Raw genomic sequence first — 24,545 nt, forward strand, 5'->3', positions numbered from 1 at the left:
AGTCCCAAAGTGAGTATGTTTCTAGCCAGCCATGGGCCCTACTAGGGATATCTATTACTAGGCATACTTGCATAGTTCTCCCCAGCTGATCAGGAAAATTTAGACTGCAAAAATGGCAGTCAAGAATTTGAAGAGACACCACTTTCCCCAGTACTGTGGCTGCAGTCAGATTGGGATACCCCTCCCCACCCCGACCAGGGTTCCCTTTAAGTTAAAATAAAAATGTCAACAACCCCATTGATGACTTTCCCTTGTAATATGTAGTTTGCCCCGTGTTTGGATCAATAGCGGCCTCTAGTGGTTGTGATCTTATACACTCAATTTAAAAAACAAACCATAAGAACATAAGAAGAGCCCTGCTGGATCAGGCCCAAGGCCCATCTAGTCCAGCATCCTGTTTCACACAGTGACCATCTCCCACTTTGCATCTCAAGGTCATCCGAATTGGGCCTTAGAGCTTAGCGAAAGGGTTCCTTTGGATTCACAGATGTTGTTGTCCTACAACCCAAGAGGTGGGGCTGAATTTTTTTCCAAAATGGAAAATTTCCCGAAACAAAAAACTTCCCATACTTTATTTTTCTGTGGAAACCACCTCATTTAAAAATAAATAAATCATTGTTTCATAAAATTCATTAGTAACAATTAATTAGATGTCCATGCAACCTGAGAAAAGCTTGACAGTAATTGGCCATAATCTTGCCAAATACGAAGCAGCTGGCAATTGTCAAGCAAAAGATTTGGCCATAATCAAAGCTGTAAATGTTTTTCAGGTGATTATCCCTAGGAAGTGTGTGGCAGAGAAAAGAGGAGAGTAATACTTTTTTAAAAAACTAAAAATATGGGTCAAATAAAATGCCAAATCAAATTACAATCTACCACATTTACCCAAATAGAGGACAACTCTGAATCTAAGATACACCCCCCCATTAAAAACAGAAGTTAAACACAGGTTAAACACAGGTTATGTCTATATTTACCTGAAAGGAAGAGGACTGAATTTAAGACAACCCCCCTGATTTCTAACAACACAGAACCCAGAAAAAACCTAGTCTTGGATTCAGGTGGATGTGGTATTTTAGGCTATCTGGAAATTTTGCTATCTGGGAAAATTATGCAAATCTTATGAAATCTTCCTCTCTGACTACAACTCCCATAACCCTCAGCCCCAATGGTTCTGGCCAGTCTTCTAACTCACAAGACAGATCTCAGACAGTGATCTTTGTCATGAAAAGGAGGACACTTCAAGCATGCCCCGATTTTCATCACAGAAATGCTGCATTGCCTGGATTTAGGTCTGAATTTCTCTTAGCATCTCTTACATTAAAAAACAGTATGAGTTTCAGGTCATGTGGAATCACAAACAGACACACGCACACACACGGCTAGCAAGGCACTCGCTATCCTTAGAAGGTTCTTTGTTTCTCTTTTCTTATCCAGTGACAATGCTTCGTAACCCTGGGCAGTTCCAGCTCTGATCTTCAGTTACGATTGGTGTTTGAGGTAATTCAGCAGCACAGGTGGGATTTCCAGTTGATCCACAGCAGACAGCCGGTGAGACAGTTGGAGGTACCTCCTGATGGCCAGTCTGCACTGAGACATCAAGGGCCTGGGAAGAGCTGGACAGAGAGGGGGAGAAAAAGGAAAGGAGACACCTGAGTGATCAAGCAGCTGAGCAGCCCAAGCCCCCACACGGGGTCTGAAGTGGAGGCAAGAAGCAATCCTTGCCAGCAAAGAGAAAAGGCTCAGAAAGAATCGAGGAAGCGGGAGGCCTTTGAGAAAGACGTGCAGATTCCAAACTGGTCAGCAGGAGAGCTAGTCAGAGAGGGGCTTCAATTCATTTGGGGTAGGTTTGCATCCCCTCCAAAAGAAAAGGTGCACAGCTTGGGGGGTTCTCCTGAAAGGATAGACACGGGTTTGTGGGGAAGGACGTGGGTTGGAAATGGAGCCGTTTGGGATGGCAGCAGGTCCCACGGTCAGTCCCTGGCAGTGGCTCCAGGAAAGGCTGAGTAAGACCCCTGCTTGGAACCTTGAAAAGCTGCTGCCAGTCAGTGCTGGCAATAATGAGCCAGATGGACGAATGGTGTGAGTCACAAATGGTGTGGCTCATGAGAATAGGACCATAGCTGTGGTAGAGAATCTGCTTTGCAGGCTGAAGGTCCCAGGTTCAAACCCTGCCAGCATCTCCAGGTAGGGCTGGGAAAGACTCCTGCTTGAAACCTTGGAGAGCTGCTGCCAGTCAGTGTAGACAATAACTGATCTAGCTAGACCATGGGTCTGACTTGGTATCAGGCTGTTTCCTATGTTCCTGTGTACCTATGATTATGGATGAAGTGGGAAGTTTTGGCTATTACAACTTTTTTATATATAAAAAAGTTCTCTGTATAGTGTATTTAAAATGATATATACACAAATAAAAATGCTGACGGTAATAATTTAATTTTATGAGTTAATATCTGCTAATGCATAAATATTTGCATTTAAGTGAATTTAGCTGACTAGGTTAACTTTGACACACAAGCTCCCTCTAGAGACAAGCCATAGATGTCAGAGTAAAGTAAAGTGTGCCATCAAGTCGATTTCAACTCCTGGTGCCCACAGAGCCCTGTGGTTGTCTTTGGTAGAATACAGGAGGGGTTGACCATGGCCTCCTCCCGCACAGTAGGAGGTGATGCCTTTCAGCATCTTCCTATATCGCTGCTGCCCGATAGAGGTGTTTCCCATAGTCTGGGAAACAATAAACCAGCGGGGATTCGAACCGGCAACCTGTACATGTTTTAAAAAAACCCTCTAACAAATGTTTTTAAAGTATCACCCCACCCCTCTCACCTCCATCAATTACCTCTTTCCCTCGCTAGCAAATCCACCACCTCAGAGTTTGCAGAGATCTTATCTAACGCGATGCCCGGTAAGTACACATTGGCTCCAAAATCTATCAGGAGTTTGACAAATTCCGCCCCACATCCGTGCCTCAGGCAGAGCTCCAGCAGAGTCTTGGGCCGCTTAATGCGGGCAATCATTTTCTCATCGGTGCAGTTGTAGTTGGGATCAGCCCCATGCGCCAGAAGCAACTGGAAGCACTCCAAGTGTCCGTAGACGGCCGACAGGTACAAAGGGCCCGAACAGGCTGCCCCGTTGGCTGCCCACTCGGGCATCCTGGCTTTGACGTTGGCCTCTGCCCCGTGGTGTAAGAGTTCCTGGAGGATGTCGACGTCTCCGTCTCTCGCGGCCGTGAGCAGCGGTGTGCAGTTATTGTAGATGCTGCCGGAAGGGTTGGCTCCCGCTTCCAAGAGGGCTCTGACGCAGTCGAGGTGGCCGTTGCTGACGGCTGTGAAGAGCGGGGTCTGGGCCTTCACGTCCAGGCTGTCCACGTCGGCTCCGTGGGCCAGAAGGACCTCGAGGCACCGCACGTGACCCATGGAGGCGGCCAGGCGCAGAGGTGTCCCGGGCACCCCCCAGCCGCTCCGAGCATTGATGAACCTCTTGTATCTCTCTTGGCACAAGAGTTCGTCCAGGAGCTGGTAGTTGTCCTGGGACACCACGAGATTCAGCTCCTGTCTTTCCTCGTCCCCGTCTTCCTCTTCGCTGGGCTGCAGCATGGCAAAGATCTTGGTGATGTCTAGCAGGCTCATCTTGGCGTGTCTCTTGAGGGTGATTTTCATCATGAACTGTGCAGTGCTGGAGAGCTGGGAGACCAAACCAGAATGGGTTACATCGTCAGAGAGACAGACCTCTTGGGGGACACCCTTGCAAGGTGTGGTGTGCTTCTGGCTAGCAGAAGACACAGACGGCCACGGCTTGAGTGTGGCTGCATTCTTGCCGGGCAAAGCAGCTCTGGGGATTCTGGGAGGGAACCAGTTTCACCCTCTCAGACCTTAAGAAGATACGAAAAGCCCTGCTGGATGAGGCTATGGCCCATTCACTCCAGCATCCACACCAGGTGTATCTGGGAATCCTACAAATGTGGAAATAGGGAAGCCACCCCTTCCTTGGTTCTCCCTAGCACCTGCTGTTCAGATGCCCCCTTTGATCCGGGTGGAAGTCTACACTGTAGCTAACAAGTCTGGTAGTTGTTGATAGCCCGGTCCTCCAGATCCCTATCCCACCCTCTCAAATCCTGTAGACCGCCTTCAGCCATACATGCCTCCCTGTACTCTCTGTTCAGCAGCGGAGGCCTTGCCCCATAGTCTCCTGCTGAGCGAAGTGTGAGACAGGGCCTTTGCTGCTGTGGCCCCTACCCTCTGGAATGGCCTGCTGGGAGAAGTCCATCCAGCCCACTGCCGACTGGCAAAAACTTGGCTTTTGAGGTTGCTTTTTGGAGGTGGCTGCTACCAGGGATGCAGTGTTCCCTCTAGGGCGTGCGCACATGTGCAAGCTCACAAGTTTTTTGATGCCCACTCAGTTAATTTTAGATCCCACTCAGGTTGAATCAAGAAGAGCCCATGCCAAATGCACACGCACACACACTGCCTTGATACTGTCACCCAGAACAAAACTCATCCTGCACACAGATGAAAAACATTAGAGAGAACACTGCAGGGGTGGAGCCACCATTGAGCGGCCGGGTTCAAAGAACCCGGCCGCGAGCCACAGAAGGGCCGCACGAGCCCTTTGGAGTTCATTCCCAGCCAGCGTTGGCCAGCTGGGTGCATTTATTCCCCTTTCTCTCGAGCCACGCCCACATGCACGTGATGTCACGCACGGGGGCGGGGCAGAACTCGGGGCCCCATTCCCTGCCTCCGCTATCACCGGCTGCTACCACCTTTCCCCTGTGTTGTCTTGGCTGCCTTTTGACTGACTGGTTTTGGTTTTGCTCATATTATTGTCAGTGTGGGATCCCCCGCCCCCCGCCCCTTCTGCTGCTTTTATTGTTTTTACTGTTTTACGGGCAATCGCTGTAATCTGCTTATTGGTTCTTGTTGGGCGCTTTGATCTGCTTTGCCTTTGGAACCGATAAGCAGTCAGTGGAGAAGTGGCAGCGGCAGCCGGACGAGGGGAAGCCCGCTCTTGGGGTGTCTGAGATTAGGCACCAAGTGTGGCCTCGCCTCACGCCCCTGGTGGGGGCCGGCCCCCTTTCCAGACTGACCTTTGCAAACTTAGGAGTGGTGCTGAGGGCAGGGGGGGGGGTGGCCCGCAGCCGCCTCCTTCTCTCCCCTGCAAGCTTTGGTAGGAGGGCGAGGAGAAGCTGGAAAGGATCAGCTCAGTCCCATATCTGCCACCTGAGAAGACGGCTGCATCGCGCCGCATGAAAGGGACGCCCCTTGGTGGCAGGTAGCTGTGCGTAGGGATGGGGCGTTCCCAATTCCGCAGTGCAGAAGCCAGCCACGGAGATCGGGCTCCCCAGGCTGCTTTACGCTTGCGTGTTCCTCGCTTGATGACCCTGACACCAAAGGAGGACAGGCACGTGTGAATGGGGCCACCAACTTGAGTAAACGACTGTTGGAAATGAGGTAGGCCAAGTGGTATCCTGGTGTTCACGCACAGTAGCAGCTCGTCCCGATGAGCCGGGGGGCACCCAAGGAGGCAGATCGGGTGGCGCCTCTCTCCCACCCCGCCCGAGAGCCACACGGCCTGCAGGCTGGCCACTCGTCAGGTCGAGCTGAGCAGTAAGCCGTGCAGCAATACCTGACGAATCGCCAGCCTGCAGGCAGTGCAGGAGAGAGAGGACCCACCCGAGCCGCTGCCAGAAACCAGAGGCCTCCTTTGGCGCCCCCCCCCAGCCCAGTAGGGTGAGCCTCTGCTGTTCACATGGATGCTTTCACACACACACACACACACACACACACACACACACACACACACACACACACACATATATATATGCACTCTGAAAACATGGGCAACTCCAGCCGCTGAATGCAATATTTGTAAGGAACATCTTGCCGGGGGGGGGCAGGATCCCAGACAGGACAATGACAAGGGCAAAGGGTTCAATTCCTTCTCCTCCCCACCTGTATGGTCCTGATATGGATGAACCCCCGGTTGCTATGGGGGGGGGTGAACCCCAGCACACCATGCTTGGTAACCTGCTTAATAAAGTGTGTTGCCAGGCCCTGAGAGAGGGAAATCTTCACGCTGCCCACCACTCTGTGTTCACCCTCCTGTCTCTAACAGTCATTGGGTGGGTGGGTGGGGGTTAGCTATCTGAGGTTTGGGGCAAAGTGCACGAGGGGAGAGGCCATATCCATCCCCAGCACAGCATCCTTCCAGTGACTGTTGCTGGTGTCTGATTTATGTTTCTTTTTAGTTTGTGAGCCCTTTGGGGACAGGGATCCACCTTATTTATTTATTATTTCTCTGTGTAACCCCCCCCCCTGAGCCATTTCTGGAAGGGAAAATTGAATTAATTAATAGATTAATAGAAATTGAATAAATAAATAAATAAATAAATAAATAAATAAATAAATAATACCAGATGAAACTCAAGGAGAGGCGGGGAGGGGGCATTCCGGGCCATCCAGGCCACTTAGCAAAGAGAGTCCGTTCCCGACATGTCTGCTGCAGAGGAATGTCAAGCAAGCCTCACCTGCCCGGCCATGAAACAGCCTCAGCCTGGGGTGGGTGGGGAGTTAAAAAAAAGAATCCCAGCTGCATTTCATCCCAGAAACTTCCTAAGTTTTCTCCCCAGGCAGGCAGCCCTCCTTCCGGCCTGCCTCCAATGGAGAAGCCAGGAGTGCTTCCTGCAGGTCTCATTCTGCGGCAGCAGCAGAGCTCAGGACCCTGGGCTGAAAGAGGCCCCCACCCCAGCTTGGCCGGCTTCCTTTGCAGCCTGCTCTGCAAGCAGGGCGAGAAAGAGGAAAGGCGCGCAGGCAGAAGCAAGAGGGGCAGAGGAAGGGGCCAGGTGGGGCCTGGGGACCATGGAGTCAGAGGGGACGGCCGTCCCTCGGCCGCCAGGGTCTGGGCGGGGAAGGGGGATGCCAAGGCACCCCCTCGACCTTGGTCAGGACATCCCCTTGCCGCCTCCCACACCCTCTCCTCCCCAGCTGCGGTTGTAGGGAGGGAATCCCAGCTAGTCAGTGATTCAATGAAACACGGACTAGGGAGGATGGAGAGGGGGTCTGGATGGACCCAGACAGTGGCCACACCCCCTGCGTGATGTCAGATGCAGGGGGCGTGTCCAGTACTGGGGATGAATCGCTGACTGGGAGATCCTTCCCCCGCCTGCCTCGCGAGGACAAGGAGGCAGAAAAAGGAGCTCCCAGTCAGCAATTCCATGGACTGCTAACCAGAGGTGCCGTGCTCTTACCTCTGGACCTCTGGGCCGAAGTCCAGGGCCTCCGCTGCCCCTGCCCCCCCCAATCCTCTTTATTCTGTCCCAGGCGGTGTGGTCACCGGGCCAAGCTTGATGATGCTTCATTTGCAGAGGGGGGGGGGGCTCCACAGGCCTTGAGGTCCTGACTGGATCCGTCTCCGATACGGGCTACACCCACTGATCTGAGGCCAGGCGCAGGGGACCAGCTTGGGGCACGCATGATTAAAAATCACAGGGGGAGGGGAAGCTGCTGGGAGGACGACATCCTCTTGCTGCCGAAGAGCTCCCTACGCCCCTGGAGCCGAGTCAAACCCTTGGTCCATTCTGCTTAGTCTTGTCTACCCAGATTGGCAGCAGCTTCTCCAAGGTTACAGACAGGAGTCTCTCTCAGCCCTGTCTTGGAGATGCTGCCAGGGAGGGAACCTGGGCCCTTCTGCATGCAAGCAGGCAGGGGCTCTTCCCAGAGCGGCCCCATCCCCTGAGGGGAATCTCTTACAGTGCTCACACATGTAGTCTCCCATTCAAATGCAAACTAGGATGGACCCTGCTTAGCAAAGGGGACAATCCATGCTTGCCACCACAAGACCAGCTCTCCTCAGAGAGAAGAACCCCTCAGGCTCAGTGGGGATCGACTATTACTAGTCCCAAGGTTTTTCTGGAGAAGACTCTCCCCCTGTGCTCATTCCCTGTGGCCAAAGTTTATTTTGAGAAAATGTCTTCTCTACAAAACATTGGGCGCAATAAACAACTTATATCCACTGTACCTTAGAGGGTCTTCCCTATCTGTTTCAGTGCATGTGGGCCCACATTAAAATATAGTATGTCCCCATGGGGGCTACCAGGAAGACCTTTTTCCTGATACTTGTGCTTCTTTAAGGCTTGTTTTGCCTTTTCCTGGGATGCTTAAAAAAAAAGTATTTCCATGTGCAGTGCACACATACGGCAGGATGCTTTAGATTTCAGAGACCAGTTCATCATGTGCAGCAAGTGCGTTTCTACCCAATCTCCTTCCTGTCCCTCCATTCGAGGAGGTGTGGCCAAAAGCCCTTCCCAAGGAAAGACAAAAGTTGTTTGTTTATTCGATTTCTATACCGCCCTTCCAAAAATGGCTCAGGGCGGTTTACACAGAGAAATAACAAAGAAAGTTCTTCACCTCTGAAATACTATCACTATAATGCTTCACAGAAGGGATGAGTGAGCACGGTAAGATATTCCCCTCAGGGGATAATGGAGCCGCTCTGGGAAGAGCTGAAGGTTCTAAGTTCCCTCCCTGGCAGCATCTCCAAGATCAGGCTGAGAGAGATTCCTGCCAGCAACCTTGGAGAAGCCGCTGCCAGTCTGTGAAGACAATACTGAGCTAGATGGACCAGTGGTCTGACTCAGTATATGGCAGCTTCCTATGTTCCTAGGAGGAGGGGAGGATACCCTCCCAGAAATCAGTGCAAAGAGTAAATCAGAGTTTGTGAAAAATAGAACTGAGGAGATCTCGATCTCTCTCTCATTCATACATACACAGAGATAGAGTCCAGGGCCTCCAAATCCCCTTGAGTCTGTCCCCGGAGCTGTGGTCGCCCGGGGGAGCATGATGATGCTTAATTTGCAGGGGGGGGGGGGGGGGCCTCCAAAGGCCTTGAGGCCCAGTCTCCAAAATGACCCAGGTGCCCTTCTGCACACACCCGAGTATGAAGACAACAACGGGTTATCGCCCGACCGTGGCCCAAACAGCGGCGGCGTACCAGAAAGCCAGCCGGGGCAATTCCAGGTGAAGCCGAAAGGCCTGAGAGATGCTGCAGGCTGTCCATGCACTGCAGGGTCACCATTGCGGGCCCTTCCCCATCATGGGAAGTTAGCCAGACCCAAACAGCTCCCTGTCCGCAAACCAGCAACTCCTCCTCAGGGGCCAAGGTGGCTCTTGGACACGCGCGCCCGCCCCGCGGCAGCCGGAGTGGGTTCCAGTCCGCACCCCCACCTCCGCTGCCGCTTGTGCTTGCTGCTGCTGCCTGCACGTGTCGACTTGGACAAGCGCGCCGGGCCCAACTCCCAGCCCTCCCAGCCCTGGGGCCACAAGGGACGGCGGACTGGCCGGCGGTACTCACGAGCGGGGCTGCCGAGTCACTTAGCGGGGCCGGGAGGGCGCGCCGTCGGGGGAGCCGCGGGTGGGCGACGTCGCCGGCGGGCCTCTGTGAGGTGGCTGCGGGTGGGCTGGGGTGAGCCCCCCAGGCAGGCAGGCCGGCCGGCCGGCAGGCAGGCAGGGAGACTCTCCTCCCCAGGGAAGGGAAGGCAAGGCAGGGGGCGTCGGGGCGGCCGGCCGGCTGCTGGACGACAGGCCGGGCGGGGGGAGGCACAGCTGCGCCACCGTCACGCACTGCCCGCCGGGGCTGCTGCTGCTGCCGCCGCCGGGCTAATTTTAGCCCCCTCTGGCTGCGGCGCCTTCTCGGGCCACTTCCATTCTGGGAGAGTCTCCACAGCCCCCCCCCCCGGTCTGCTGCGGCCCCGACGGCGCCCGAACTCGCCTCCAGCCCCAGAAAGCCCGGCGGGGAAAGAAGAGCCCGCGGGAGGTCAGGGCGAGGCGTGGGGCTTCGTCGTCCGCCTTTGCAGGTGGAGGAGAGGATGCCTCCCTTCCGACGTGCGGGCATCGGTTGGCAGCGTCTTCAGCGCGTCCCCGGCTCCTGCTAATGGGCGACTCCTGCGCATGGGGCCGGGGCCGGGGCCGGGGCCGGTCAAACCCCAAAGACGGGACTACGGTAGTTCCCCAGGTCACTGAGCGGCGACCCTAAGCAAGAAATGGCCTCTGGAGCGAGTGTGGTAGCGCGGCTGCGGCAGCATTCCCCCCCCCCCAGGCCGCTCTCTCCCAGGTCCCCTCCCGGGCATCTTCAGGCAGCAAACGCTCCTGCCGCCCTTCTCTGAAACGCAGGAGAGCGGCGGGCTGCCAGTCAGTGTAGAAGATCAGGTAGAGCTACTGGAGCAAGTCGGACTCAGGAAAAAGCAGCTTAATGGGTTTGCTAGGAGGAGCCTGAGCAACTGCTTTGCATGCCGAAAGTGCCAGGCTCTTCCGTGGCTGGCGGCATCTCTAGCTAAAGCTGAAACTGTGAACAGCCGCTGCCAGTCAGTGTGGACAAGACTGAGCTAGAGAGACCAAGAAGGGCCCAACTCGCTGTAAGGCACCTTTCTAGGCTCCTGTGCACATTCAGGCTGGGGCCAGAAGTGTCGCTTCCTGCTAGAACATCTGCTTTGCTTGCAGAAGGGCCCAGGTTCAACCCCTGGCATCTCCAAAAAGACCCGCATGAAGCCTCAGAGAGCTGCTGCTGCCAGTCAGAGCGGACAATACTGACCGGGATGGACCCGTGGTCTGACCCAGGTGTGAGGCAGCTGCAAAGGTTCACAAGCAGTTTTCAACCAATGTAGCTGGATTCGTACTCCAAGTGTAAGATGATGCCTCCCCAAAGGCCCAGTTAGGTCTGGAACCCGCTTTCCCCACAGGGGCCAACCCGAGGCCTCTGGGAAGGCCCCCAGCAGGAGATGAAGGCAGACCTCCTCCCCTGCAGCTGCTATTCCGAGGCCTCCTGCCTCTGAGCCCAATTGCATACGTCTTGATAGTGAGAAACCAAGTGATGTATTAACCTTTCAATGAGATGATTGTAAAAATTACAAGGATGCTGATTTCAGATCCACATTAGGAGTCATTACAGTGTCACATCAGCCGTAAGAGCTGCTGGACAGTGGAACTGACTGCCTCATGGAGCAGTGGGCTCTCCTTCCCTCAAGGTTTTCAAACAGACTGGGCAGGTGTCTCTCCGGGTGCTACAGGAGATTGCAGGACTGAACAGGGTTGCCTCTAAATACCAATTGCAGGGGAGCAACAACAGGAGAGAGGGCCGGCCCTCACCTCGTGCCTGTGGGCTTCCCGGAGGCATCTGGTGGGCCACTGTGGGAAACAGGATGCTGGACTAGATAGGCCTTGGGCCTGATCCAGCAGGGCTGTTCTTAGGGGTTGGACAGACTAGAAGATCTCCGAGGCCCCTTTCAGCCCTAACATTCTGTGATTCTTTTGGCATGTGGGAAGCAGGCCTGGTTGATGCCTCGAATGCTAGTAAATCTCACACATTTGGTGGGGTAGGAGATAGACACCCACCCACCTCCAGTCAAAAGTGTGTGAAAGAACCAGCACTGCCTATAGCGCCCCTTTCGCACTCACACCTTTCGTCAAAAGCAGCAAGTGTGAGGAAAGCACGCACAGAACCTGAGTGGCAAAGGCTCCATCATACAACTTAGTTTCTGCTCTCTGAAAAACAGCATCATCTGTCTCCCCAGCCCTAGTTGGGCTTATTATTAGACTCTTGGGGGGGGGGAATTCATCGCCAGGCCATCTGCTCCTAGCTCCCCCCATGCCGTTCGGTGGGTGTTCTCACCGGCTGCCTGACTCCCTTGCAAGAGAAGAAGAGCCGAATTATGGATATACCTGGAGGATGTTCTCCCTCGGCGACATGCCCTGGCCACACATGTTTGCCATGTGCAGCAGCAGAGGCTGTCTGGGCACTGTTTGTTTATGTTTATTTATTCGTGACATTTGTATCTTAGAAACATAGGAAGCTGCCTTACGCCAAGTCAGACCCTTGGTCCATCTAGCTCAGTTTTGTCAACACTGACTGGCAGCAGCTCTCTAAGGTTGCAGGCAGGAGCCTTTCCCAGACTTACCCGGAGATGCAGCCAGGGGGTGAACCTTCTGGGACCTTCTGCCTGCAAGCAGATTCTCTACCACTGAGCTATGATCCCATCCCCTTTCTCCAAGGAACATAGATGGGTTTCCTTCCCGTCTCTTATCCTCACAACAATCCTGTAAGTTAGCTGTGAAAGAGTGGTTGGCCTAAGATCACCCACTGAGCAACATGGCTGAATGGGAATTTGAACCCAGGTCTCCCGAGGCCTAGGTGTTAAATCAATGCATCGTCTCTCATGCCCACATACACACTTTCCATTTGTCTATCAGGGCTTCACTGGAGGGAAGGCACCAGCCTCAATTGCTTTTCCAGCTGCAGAGCTTAGCACTGGCACATATTAACACAACAGGGACTCTGAACATGTGCAGAGCGCCCCCCTCTTTGAACTAAGCAAGCATTGCTTGCTCTGCACACCTGAATCCGAGAGCAGGGCTTCCAGTTAAGAAGGCAAGACGACTTGCAGGACTTACGAGACGACTAAGCCCCTAAACTTCTTTTTTTAGAAGTGGAAATACACAGGCATGCCCCGAGACCTTAAAAGGGTGGGTGACAAGCCTAGCAGTGCGGTTGAGCAGCTGCTATCATACCCAGTCTGCTGAGAAAGGCATTCCTGGACCTTGACCAGCGCACTTGAAGCCCGTTTTAAACCTGGGAGGAGAATTTATCTGACAGAGTGAAGTGGCTTTAGTGGCAGCCAGTGGATTGACAAAATTATCCTCAAGGAAGAGGTCCTGGGATGGAAAAAGTAGTAGCACTGGAGATGCTGTTCCAATCAGTTCTAGATTGACCCCTTTATCAAAACCAGCAAAGATGTCACTTGTTTCCTACTGAATGAAACCAGGACCTCTCCAAATGGTTCTGTAGAATCTGGAACACTCCCCTGAGCCAAATGAACATATAAGAACATAAGGACAACCTGCTGGATCAGGCCCAAGGCCTATCTAGTCCAGCATCCTGTTTCCCACAGTGGCCCACCAGATGCCTCTGGGGAGCCCACAGGCAGGAGTTGAGGGCATGCTGTTGCTCCCCTGCAACTGGGATTCAGAGGCATCTTACCTTTGAGGCTGGAGGTGGCCTATAGCCCTCCGACTAGTAGCCACTGATAGACCTGTCCTCCATGAATGTATCTAAATCCCTCTTAAGTCATCCAGGCTGCTGGCATCCTGTGGCAGAGAATTCCACAAGTTGTTTATGAATTGTTTGAAAAAGTACCCCTGCTTCTAGTGTTATGAGAGGCGGAGAAAAACTTCTCTCTCCACACCATACATGATTTTATAGACTTCTATCAAGTCTCCTCTCAGTCATCTTTTTTCTTAAACGAAAAAGCCCAGGTGTTGTAGCCTTACCTCGTAAGGAACATGGTATATGAAAATTTAGGCCACGTGTATAAAGGAAAATGCATTTCTGCCAACATGGGTTTGTACTATTCTGGAATGATCTGGTTTAGGATAATAGAGCAGCAGAAATTTGGCTCTTCCAGAGAGGTGCTGGATGCTGCTTTTGCTGCTGGTGTGATGGTTCTACCTTCGCATTTTTCCTTTTCAAAAACCAGCTCCAGGTGCCGTACATTTCTGATCAGGACTGTGGGATGGGGCAGGGGATTTTAGCCCACTTCCCTCACACTGATTTCCTGAGTTAGCTCCCACTCCCTGCTGTTATTAGCCATGAAAATGCAACAGGCACCATTCCTGGAAAAGAACAATGGATACAAGTACTAGTCACCGAACTCCCGTCTAAATTTGCAAGGACGAAACAAATAAACTTGCCTGCAATTTCCTCCATGCCCTCTAGAGGACATAACTGAATCAGAAATTTCAGTATTAAATCCACCATCTCCTGTGCAAGTCTGAGAAATTCAGACGTAGTGTTGTATGGAGTTTACCTTTAAAAAAATGAAATGAACTGGCTTGTATCGCGTTAGCAACAGCCATACACACACACCTTGAAAGTGAAGCTTTTATCACGAACAGCCTCCTTGGAAGGAGAACCTTCACCATCTCAACATGCATTTGTCAGACCATAATCCCTCGAGGCTGAAAAGAACTGGCAAAAGCAGATTTCCTTTGCATCCCTTTGCTGTCCAACATCAAAGTGGTGAGGACAATGTGCAGGGCCTTAGTGGTGATGGCTCCTGTGTTAGGAATTTCTTCCCCAGAGAAATCCATCAGGCCAGCTTGATTCTCTCTTTGGAAAGAATCTGTGTGTTTTAATTTCAATGGGCATTTGGGAGTCCGGCCCAAAAGACTCCTTTTTCCTAAGTAGCTTTAGTTTTTGGAGAGCAAATTACAATATATTTTACCGCTATTTGTATCCATTGGCCATCGTATTTTCAGCTGTGCATAGGATTGCAGTTCCTTGGTTTAGAGTATATTTGCCATAAGCTTCTCAAGGGCTCTTTGGAGCCATGCTAGCAAGGCAGAAATGGAATATATAATCTGCTTAAGTTGCACAATTGATACAGGTGACCAAATTTGGATCTCCTTGACACAGAACTCTGTGCGTGGGTGTTGTGTGCCTTTCAGCACAGATTAAAAACCACAGCTCCTTCTGATAATCCACCCATAACGTCCACCCTGCCAGCCGCCTTCTGAATTGTAGATAAATGCTCATTAATGGAAGGAAATTGAGATCGCCCACGCGAGGGAAGTTATTATCCTCGACAAAAGAGAACCCCCCAATGGAAATTACAGGCTGGGCTCTGGATTAATCCTAGCAATTCAATTAGCCACATGGAAAAAGGCTAATTTGAGGAGAAAGGCAAATTTCATTGATGTCAAGTTCTGCGTCATTTTAAAACACAGCCCAAACCCACACAAATATCTAAGAGCTCCCGGAGTCTTCAGAAAGGCAGGAGCTGTGAAGAGCAACAGGCGCCTATGAGCAACCCTCTCAACAGAGACAGCATTTCTTTTTAGTATTTCTTCTAAGAGAAAATCCACGCCATTTCTGCCAGTGCTGCTTCAGCTTCCAAAGAGAAAATTAGATTTGTGTTACCAAAATGAGCCCAGAATTGGAGATGCTTTGTGCCACTGTTGTGACGAAGCTGCAGGAAGTCAAAGCCTTGTGTGGGGGCCTGGCGCCTGTCTACCTACAGTCCCGCCTCTCCCATCCAGTGACATCCTGTCCGGTTAGATCAGCTCAGACGGCCCTTCTGTTGGTTCCTGATTTCTGAGACATTCGGGGCTCTAGGACCCGTGAAAGGGCCTTTTTGGTTGCTGCCCCACTCTTTTGGAACTCTCTCCCCCTACAGATCCAGCTAGCACCTTCCTTACCGATCTTCAAATCGCTATTGAAGACTTTTCTTTTTCGCCAGGCCTCTGCCCTGTAGTTCATTTTTCTGTTTTTTGGTAGTTACTTTAGTTCTTTAATAATTTTTAATTATTAATGTAATGTAGTTTTTAATGTTGCCTGTTTGCCTGTTGTTGTACACCTCCCAGAGTCTTCAGTGTGGGCGGTATATTAAATGTCTCTAATAAAAATAAAATAAAATAAAATAAAATAAATCAAATCAACTTCCACATCTTTGCCCTCCGTCTCAGAGCCTAACCAACCCTAGAACTTTTGACATCTGTGTCACGCTTCTGGACGCTGGTCATCCATTGTTTTATCAATCACGTTAACACGCCATGACAGTCGTTTGCAATTATTGATTAGCTGCAGCTCAAGAGAGATTACTGGGGCTACGATTACATACTGTTATCCCTTGCCAACCGCTAGGTTTCCGTTCTGGCAAACCCTCGCCGTTGGCAAATTTGTGGCTGGCAAGACACTGAAAGTCTATGGGAAATGGGGTTAGGGGAACCACAACCACAAAAAGACCTACAAGTAAAGGGGAAAATAAAGGGGAAAATTGCTTTCACACACACACACACACACACACCCCTGTAATATCACCAAGAGTCATCAAGAAGAAGGAGCAGATTGAACCTCTGGAAATTTTTTGAAACCCCCCCCCCCCAATAACTCAAAGACATTTTAAATTGGCAAGAGACAGCAAGGTCAGCAAGAGAAATGAGCAGATCAGACCTCTGAACCCCACAAAATCGCTGAACCCCCCCCCCAAATCACAAAACCCCCTCACCAACCACGAGGGTCACAGTTGGCAAGACCTGTCACAATTTCCTATTCACATATACTCAAAACCGTGGTTGGTAAAGCCGTGGTTGGCCAGGGATGACTGCATTAGACACATCCATGGAAGACGAGAGGCCAGTCAGCCATTACTAGATGTAACCCGAGCCTCCAAGTTCAGAGACAGTGTACCTCATACTGAAGATATACAAAAGGGAAGGCATCTGGTTGGCCCACATTTGAACACAGAATGCTGGACTAGATTGATTTGGGTCTGTCCCAGCAAGAGAATCCTTACGGCCAGATTGACTTCTATTCCACTCTTCCTTTAAGGAGCCCAGAGCAATGTACATGGTTTTATGCTTATCTCCACAATCGCCCTGTGAGGAAGGTGGATAGCAAGTCCGCTATGTACTCCAACGCTCTGGCACTAGGGTTCCGTGGAACTCCAGAACTAGCTATGCCTGAACACCACTAAAGAGGGTGGTGCATTCCATTTTTCCTTTCTACTATAGAAGGCCAGAACACACAACTGATTTAGAAAGAAATAGGATGTGTAAAGTAAAGTGTGCCGCTGAGTCGGTGTCAACTCCTGGTGCCCACAGAGCCCTGTGGTTGTCTTTGGTAGGAGGGGTTGACCATTGCCTCCTCCCACATAGCTTGGGATGATGCCTTTCAGCATCTTATTATTTATTTATTTGATTTGAGTTGTATACCACCCTTCCAAAATGGCTCAGGGCAGTTTACAATTAAAACACAGCACTAAAACAGTAAAGAGCTAAAAACAAATTAAAAAAAACAATATAACAATTAACAATTTAAAAACATTTTAAAAACAACAATTAAACAATTACAGTGATTCAAAACCCTGAAATCGGGTTCTGAATTTTAAAATAGACCAGAAATTAAACCCCCCACAATTTAGGAAGCTGAGAAAGCTTGGGTGAAAAGAAGGGTTTTCAGGTGTTTTTTGAAAATTGCCAGAGATGGGGAGGATCGTATCTCAGCAGGGAGCGCATTCCACAATCTCGGGGCAGCGACTGAGAAGGCCCGTCTCTGCGTAGCCACCAAACGAGTTGGTGGTAACTGGAGACGGACCTCCTCTGATGACCTCAATGGGCAGTGGGGCTCATAACGAAGAAGACGCTCTCTTAGGTACCCAGGGCCTAAGCTGTTTAGGGCTTTGTAAGTTATAACCATTTTGTCCGGAAACCTACTGGCAGCCGGTGTAACTCCATCAGTAAAGGAGTAACATGGTCTTTCCGAGATGACCCAGAGACCAACCTGGCTGCCGCGTTCTGAACCAACTGAAGTTTCCGGACTACGTAGAGTGCATTACAAAAGTCAAGTCCGGAGGTTATCAGCAGAAGTACCACAGTTTTGAGGTCATTGATCTCGAGAAACGGGCGCAGCTGGTGTATCAGCCAGAGCTGATAGAAAACACCCCTGGCCACCGCCTCAACCTGAGAAACCAGGGAGAGGTGTGAATCCAGAAGTACTCCCAGACTGCGAACCTGTTCCTTTTGGGGAAGTGTGACCCCATCTAGAACAGGCAGATCAAAATTGTCTCTAGAGTTCTGACTCCGCACAATAAGTACCTTCCTATATCGCTGCTGCCCAGTATAGGAGTTTCCCATAGTCTGGGAAACATACCAGCAGGGATTCGAACCGGCAACCTCTGGCTTGCTAGGCAAGTTATTTCCCCCGCTGCTACAGAAATAACATATTACACCATGTTCTTCATCTGAAGACAGCTCAGAGGAACTTGCATATAGTTCTCAGACAGGACCTCTTATCAGGTGGGGAAAAGGAACATCCAGGGCCTATCACTCTGAGAGGTCCACTGTGCATGTGTGAGTGAGAAGGCAAGCATGATTTGATCAGGAGTGGAAGTGGGAGGCGTGCTATTGATTTATTTTAACACAATGTTGCACGTTTTAAAATTTAATTCTGAAATTTGTAATATGTAGCAACTGAATCAAGAAAAGGAACTCACTAGGACCACCTGTTCTCAGCCTTGAGTTCTCACATGTTGCTGGACTACAGCTCCCATAATCCCCCGCCACAATGACCAGCAACATCTGGGGACACAAGGCTGAGAACTCATCTTGAGCAAACCACTCAGGTCGAGCTCTCCAGATGCAATACGGGAATATTTATTGGGTTGCTGTAAGAATTACATCAAGATAATAATGCAAAATGTTCTGTGCACTTAAAAAAACATTAAAACAAAAAACCAACAACTTTATACTAGTTAAGTGAGTGTGAACTTTATAAGAACCAAACGATAAAATACACGGAGATTGTATGATTGGAGCATTAAAACGTAGCCAGGGAAGTAAACTGAAGAGACATCAACACACAAAAGCTATGTTTTAGAAATGCAAGGAATTTATTCTTTTGGTAAGAAATAAAAATGGCAATACTTACAAACTAAAACTGCCCATGAGACCTGCAAACATTTATAAGAACACAACACTCCTCTCTAAGGAGCAGTAAAAACGTTATTTTCAGCAGTGCATTGGATGAAACTGGACTTGGAACACATATTCAAGATGACATACTGTACAGGGAAACCACTGATCACCTAGTTTGATATTCAAGACAAAAAAAACCAAAACCCAGCAAACCTACAAGATTTGCCTAATATTTCAGCTTGAATACTGATTTCTGTTTCCACAAAAGGAAACTCACGAGCAGTTTGAGAAGGTATCTCTGGATGCTTAGTATATTATCAGGCTGAATGATACATAAAAAAGAGACCCCAATATTGCTCCATTGACACAAATATATATATATATATATATGCATACGCAGAGCTGGATTAACGTAAGCGGCAGTACAGCAGCAATTCAAGGTTTGATAGGGCACAACTACAGCCCACAGCAACTACAGATGGCATCCACTGGCTTATCGAGAACGCTACAGAAATTTGGCCCCCTTCAACCAGAGGGTCTGCTCTAAAGCACAGTCTTTTCAGACGGTGTCCTGGGGGTCCTGCTTCCCCAAAGGGAGAATGTTTGAAGATCGCAGCTTTAAAGGGTTCGAGGAAGGAAAGAGTGATAGCTATGACATTGAGAGTTTTATTTTTGAGAAGACGTCTGAACGGAACAGGAGCAGAACGTAAATCAGAGCTCTGTTTCAGGACCACTGATGTCCAGCAGCCATTTTCAAACCCGCTTCCCAAGATGCAATGCTAACCTCATCAGTGACCATTAGGTGGGTCTGGAAGCAAGGCGGGCTGTCCCACATCTCTGTCAGAGCTGAACCACACATTCAGAGATTGGGAGTGAGTTGGGGTGCTTTCTCCCCCTTGCCATGCCGATTCCAGCCTCCCTTCCCTCACCAGACTAAGCCATGTTTTAGTGTTATGTAGGCACGGAAGCTAACCATGGTTAGCTCCAACCAGGACTTGAAAACCCACTGCTTGAGAGGAACCATGGTTAGAGCGGAGAGTCTGGCTACAGTATACCTGCACTTGGCCAAGCTGACCACACTGACCTAGCATTGAGAGTGGGGTCTGTGTCCTTGGAAAAACCCACCACCCCACATTTAGAACACGGACAAGCCACAGTCATGATCCACATCAGACCATTTTGAAGGCCAGCCCGCCTGTCACAGAGATCAATACTTGGAACCATGGCTAACAAAAAGGTGGTGTGAACCAGCCTCAAAACTTAAGGCTGTGGTTTATAAACTGTGCCATACCATAGTAGTATGCAGAAAAGACTGGGAGAGGGAACTCTTTTGGGCAGAGTTTAGGAAGGACTGGAGGGTGCAATGTAGCCGCCATGCGCCCCCCCCCAAAAAAAGCCCCATGGAACATATGTACAGATAGCTCAGAAACAGCTTTCAGACTTCCCCTCACTGACAAAGAACATTTGTCCAAAGTCACTCTTTTACCAGCAGGTAAAGCTTTAACAAAACCCAGCTCTCCGGGGTGCCACAGCAGGGTGCCAATTAGAGCTGATATAGGAGACCCAAGAACATACTCTGGTGCTTTCAACAGCTCTGGGATTTTTGTGTGTGCTCGACACAGAAAAGACTGCTCACAAATCAGAGACACCACTAAGAGCTGGTTGCCAGGGAGCAGCGCTAGCTGTGCAGTTGCAAATTTCTCTTGCCTGCAAAAGCACAGTACACAGACCTACATATGATGCCTTGGAATGCAGATTCTACACACAAAAACATATTTCAGTAGACACTTCACTACTGACAAACAAGCATCCTGGTTTTCTTTGGCCTCAACTGATCTGAGGGCTTGCATAAATAGAATTACTTGGACATCTGTTATTGACACAATCTGTTACTGAGACACATTCACGACTGCTACAGAAACTTAGGGGATTACATAGAGAACCCTGCTCTCTCTTCACAACGAATACTTTTGTCTACCTGCAAAGGTTCCCCTCAAGGAAATAATGAGTCTCTAACAGAAGCAGGTGGCAAATGCAAGAGAGAAACTCGTGGATTCAGATTATCTGGTTCTTCTCGGTGGGACACAGTACAGCTTTGGAAAAATACTCACCAGTCCAGCTCTCTGCATATTTACTCAAAGTTTGTCCCACCGAGTTCAGTGGGAACTACTCCCAAGGAAGCACAGTGAGAATTGCAGACCTGGCACAGCTTGAAAGAGACCAGTTGCAAAAGCTTCAGAGTAGCAACTAGAAGTGTTTCTATAACAGATTTCTGAAGTCTGCAATTTTATATACTGTAATGAAATAACTTCCTATTTATATTGTTTTTAAAACCAGGATATAGGTAACAACAGACCATTTAATAAACCAATTGCTTCCGGATTCTCAAATCTGGGACCCCAGGTGATGCTGGACTACAACTCCCATCATCCCCAACCACAGGGGATGAAGGGAGTTGTAGTCCAACATCTGTGGACCAAGTTTGAGAACCCCCTGTTCTAAGGAAGCATTGGTTCTTCCCAGTAGCTTCACCTGAGAAAAGACAGAATACGAACTGATCTCCTATGAATACATCAGAGAGGTAGACACAACAGAATCCCTTAATGAAGTAAAAAAAAAGTATTTTTGATCCTTACACGACATCCCATAAAGAATATATTCCCCAATGTTCACAAAAACAAACATGAAATAATGCATCAGGAAATACATTCACTACGATTAGACTTAGGCAATACCGCCCCCAATATTATATTTTACAAGTTAAGTCTCTTTTAAATTAGGTGAGCAGATTTTGCTCATTCCCTTTCAGTTATGGCTCTGTAGGTTCACATTGCTCCACTCTAGTCTGCCTGTCTTCTGGTTTATCTTGGAGAATTTCTAAAATTAATTTCAGAATCAGAGTTACTGCACTTTTCAGCTCGCCTTATTTTTCCTCCCCTACAAGTGACGGATGCACACCAGCGCATGGTGAGCATTAAGATATGAGCAAAGTCCAATCTCAATGTGATCACACATGTACAGCTATTTGTACATCAGAGCATGAACAATCTCGATGCCACCATATCAAAGTTCATCTTCGCACGGCCATTTAATTCATGCTCATGTGCTCTGGTAAAGAACAATAAAATGCCCATGGAATGCTGCGGCCCACTGCATATGCAAAGCAGACTGATGTCCAGGCTTTGTCCAAAAATGGAAACACGGTAGATCAACGCATCAGGACCACACCAGAAACAACATCAGGTAACTAGAACACCACAATCCTGGAACAAATTCAGAGGGAAACTCCATAAGCATCTCTATCTAAGATCTCACATTTGTATATACAATCGACGTAGGCAAACACTTCCGAAAGATGTAAACGCATTAAAGATAAAAAATAGAGAGAGAGAGAAAAAGCTCTGCGAACCTGGATGAGAGTCTAGCAAGGCTTAGAAAGCAAGACTAAAGGAACCAGTAATAAAATAGATTATTTCCTCTTAAGATGTGTCCCTGAAAGAACAGAAGAGACAAGCTGGTTAACTTCTTTAAGAAAGTTGGCATGCAACCCTATGCCTGCTGTTTCAAATAAGACCCGATGGCCAACGTGCTCCATGGGCCTTACTCCATTGCAGGTGTGTTTGGGATTGTAGTTTTACGTTTGCAAGAAGCACAAAGTGGGACAACGTTTGGTTCAAAATATGTAAGTAGGTAGATAAAGTCTGCCAAATGGAGAGCTTGAAACTTCTATCAACCCAAAATTCAAGTGCTTTCAGATATTTTTGCAGTGCCAAAGAAATATAGCGCTGTAAAGTTTGTGACTAGTTATTTCACAAGACAAGGCCATCAATGAGGTTTTCCATTCAAATGGTTTTCCACACAAGTCAGGCAACATACGTTTCTACCTCGAAGTTGCAAATTACATGGAAAAGCCAAGTCTGTGGTACATAATGGTGTTAGAAGATTTGGTACAATTCAGTAAATAGGAATGCAGAGTTTGGTTTTTCTTGTCTACCAGACAGGCTGTCTTATGGAATGCCTTTTTTAAAATGTTAAAATATTCTTTCGTTTAAAGAGTGGCAAAAGAATAAAGAAGATAAAGTCTTTATAGGAAAGCAGTACAACTTGTGCAACTTCCAATGAATATATGAACTAGCCTCAATGCTGTTGGTCCCAAAATAACTAGTGAGCAAAAACAGGTGTGCGTGCATATGCACACTATTTATACCTAATATCAAGACCTCAGGCTTATTTTTAACTGCCTTCCCTTTTTTATATTCTGAAAACTAAGATGTGAACAGGCTTTTGGTAAAAGTAAAGACTGACATGTGCTGACGTGGCAGAAACTGCTAGTGAACTGGCGATGATCAGAATGTTTCTGATCATGTCAAGAGACACAGTCCCAACAGAACCTTTTATTAGAACAGGAACAGGCTGGCTGTCAAAACGACAGAAACAGAGCGAGGTCAATCTTGCATGCTTAAAAACCTGCCAGGCTGAGCCCAAATGTGTGTTTCTCGGGAGACAGACAGATGCCCTCCTCCACGTCAAAGCAGTGCAGCGTTTTATCCGTAGAGTTGGTTTAAAAAACAAAAGCCTGAAAACTAGTGCTAGCTGACTACTGAGGAACGCTGGCTGAACCAGGACTCTGCATGATGAGGTTTCTGTTTCGTGTGTAATTTTATCTGGGGGGTGGTGGAGGAAAGGGGGCATAAGGGTCGTCCCCCCGACCTCCTCCACTGCATGAGATGCTCACCAAGCACAAATGCTCAATGGTTCTTGGGAAGCCAAGGCCTGAAGACCTACCACCACAGTCTCTATCGCCAGTTCACTGATGCACTGTGAGATCATTCAAGACGATTCACATGGATATCCAGATAACTATCAGCAAGAGAGCAGAAGCAGCAGTTGTTGTTTTTTGCTTCCAAAAGGGCAATGACGACCAAAGACGACCCACACACTTGCACCTTACAGCCACACATCACAGTAATAAAACATTGTATTGCCAACAGCCAGACATGACAGCCATCTCTGCTTTAAAAAAAATTAAAAAGGCACAACTGCTTACAAAACATGTGCAGAGGGCGCTGCCACAGAATGGAAGTCCCATGCAGGGTGTCCGAAGCCAGTCCAGACAATCCTCTTTGAACCCCAATTCTGCTCCCCTCCATGGCCTGCTCATGCCGCTGCAGTCCCCACCTATCTAACCCCAGGCGGCCTCCCAAACCTCCCCAGCTGACAAGCTCCTTCTGGCCCCAGAAAGCAGCAATGGCGGCAGCGTGTCAACTGCAGCAGAAACTCACCGGGCTTTCACCAGAGAAGTAGGCAGAGACTAAGAAGGGGGCCTCTGGAGCCATTTTGGCAAGTGTGCTCCCTGTCTGGCTGGCAGTAGCCAAAAGCCCAGCTCCAAGCCCTGCTTCCGGGTTGCTCCCGCCAGGCCCCCTTCCAAAATACATCACACAACACTTAGGCAGACATGGGTAAGGGGGCTGTCCCAGCACTGGGACCCACAGGGCTGGCACGTTTTATTGCTGCTCTTCCACGGCTCACAGCAAAGGGCTCCGGTGCGTTCAGTGGCTCTGGAGGCTTCCGGCTTCCGCTCCAGGCGGGACGGTCCCGTTGGTGGCAGGACTGTCACCGCCATCTGGAATGTCAAGGGGGTTCACAGGGCTTTCTTTGCTCTTGGGCGGCTGATCCGGCCGGTCTCCTTCTCTCCCTGCTACGGTGCCGTTGGCCAGCAAGGCAGGGGCCTCCCCTTCATAGTCCTGGGGCGTGTTGAGCATCGGCGATTTGGAACAGCCAGCAGAAACAGCCGCAATTTTGGAGAGGATGGAAATCTCATCCAGAAGGGGCCCATCTATGAGGGGAAGCTTCTGTGGCAGGAGGAGGGGAAACGGCTAGTAAGACTCAATCCATGCCAAGCGTCACACACAAGCATTGGCTCTGGTCCCAAGCTCTGGTCCAGAGCAGGCCTGGTCCCGAGTCGCCACCAAATGAGCCGGCAGCAGTCGTAACCAGACCTCCCCAACTGGACTTCCGACCCAGTTCCATGGGGGGAGACCTCCAACAGTTCTGATCAGAGATGTAAAATTTCCTATCAGAACCACATAA

At 49.5% G+C, this 24,545-nt stretch overlaps 1 protein-coding gene across 5 annotated transcripts in view; it reads right to left on the reverse strand.

Moving 5' to 3' along the window:
* Positions 1 to 557: 557 nt before the first annotated feature.
* The window catches only part of LOC128335444 (myotubularin-related protein 8-like), a 49,341-nt gene continuing 25,353 nt past the window's right edge, over positions 558 to 24,545 (reverse strand). The window contains exons 1-3 of one of the 5 annotated variants that reach the window (XM_053273716.1): positions 9,346 to 9,598; positions 2,840 to 3,683; positions 558 to 1,616 (exon numbers count right to left, since the gene is read on the reverse strand). In XM_053273716.1, the coding sequence (XP_053129691.1) occupies positions 1,483 to 1,616; positions 2,840 to 3,662 (957 nt within the window). In that variant the 5' untranslated portion in view covers positions 3,663 to 3,683; positions 9,346 to 9,598 and the 3' untranslated portion in view covers positions 558 to 1,482. Of the gene's footprint in view, positions 1,617 to 2,839; positions 3,684 to 6,409; positions 6,555 to 8,985; positions 9,140 to 9,345; positions 9,599 to 18,407; positions 24,308 to 24,545 lie in introns of those variants that run through there. The other 4 variants (XM_053273714.1, XM_053273715.1, XM_053273717.1 and 1 more) reach the window with 4 other exon arrangements.

The sequence above is a fragment of the Hemicordylus capensis genome, chromosome 11 (genome assembly GCF_027244095.1).
Source record: "Hemicordylus capensis ecotype Gifberg chromosome 11, rHemCap1.1.pri, whole genome shotgun sequence".
Classification (NCBI taxonomy): domain Eukaryota; kingdom Metazoa; phylum Chordata; class Lepidosauria; order Squamata; family Cordylidae; genus Hemicordylus; species Hemicordylus capensis.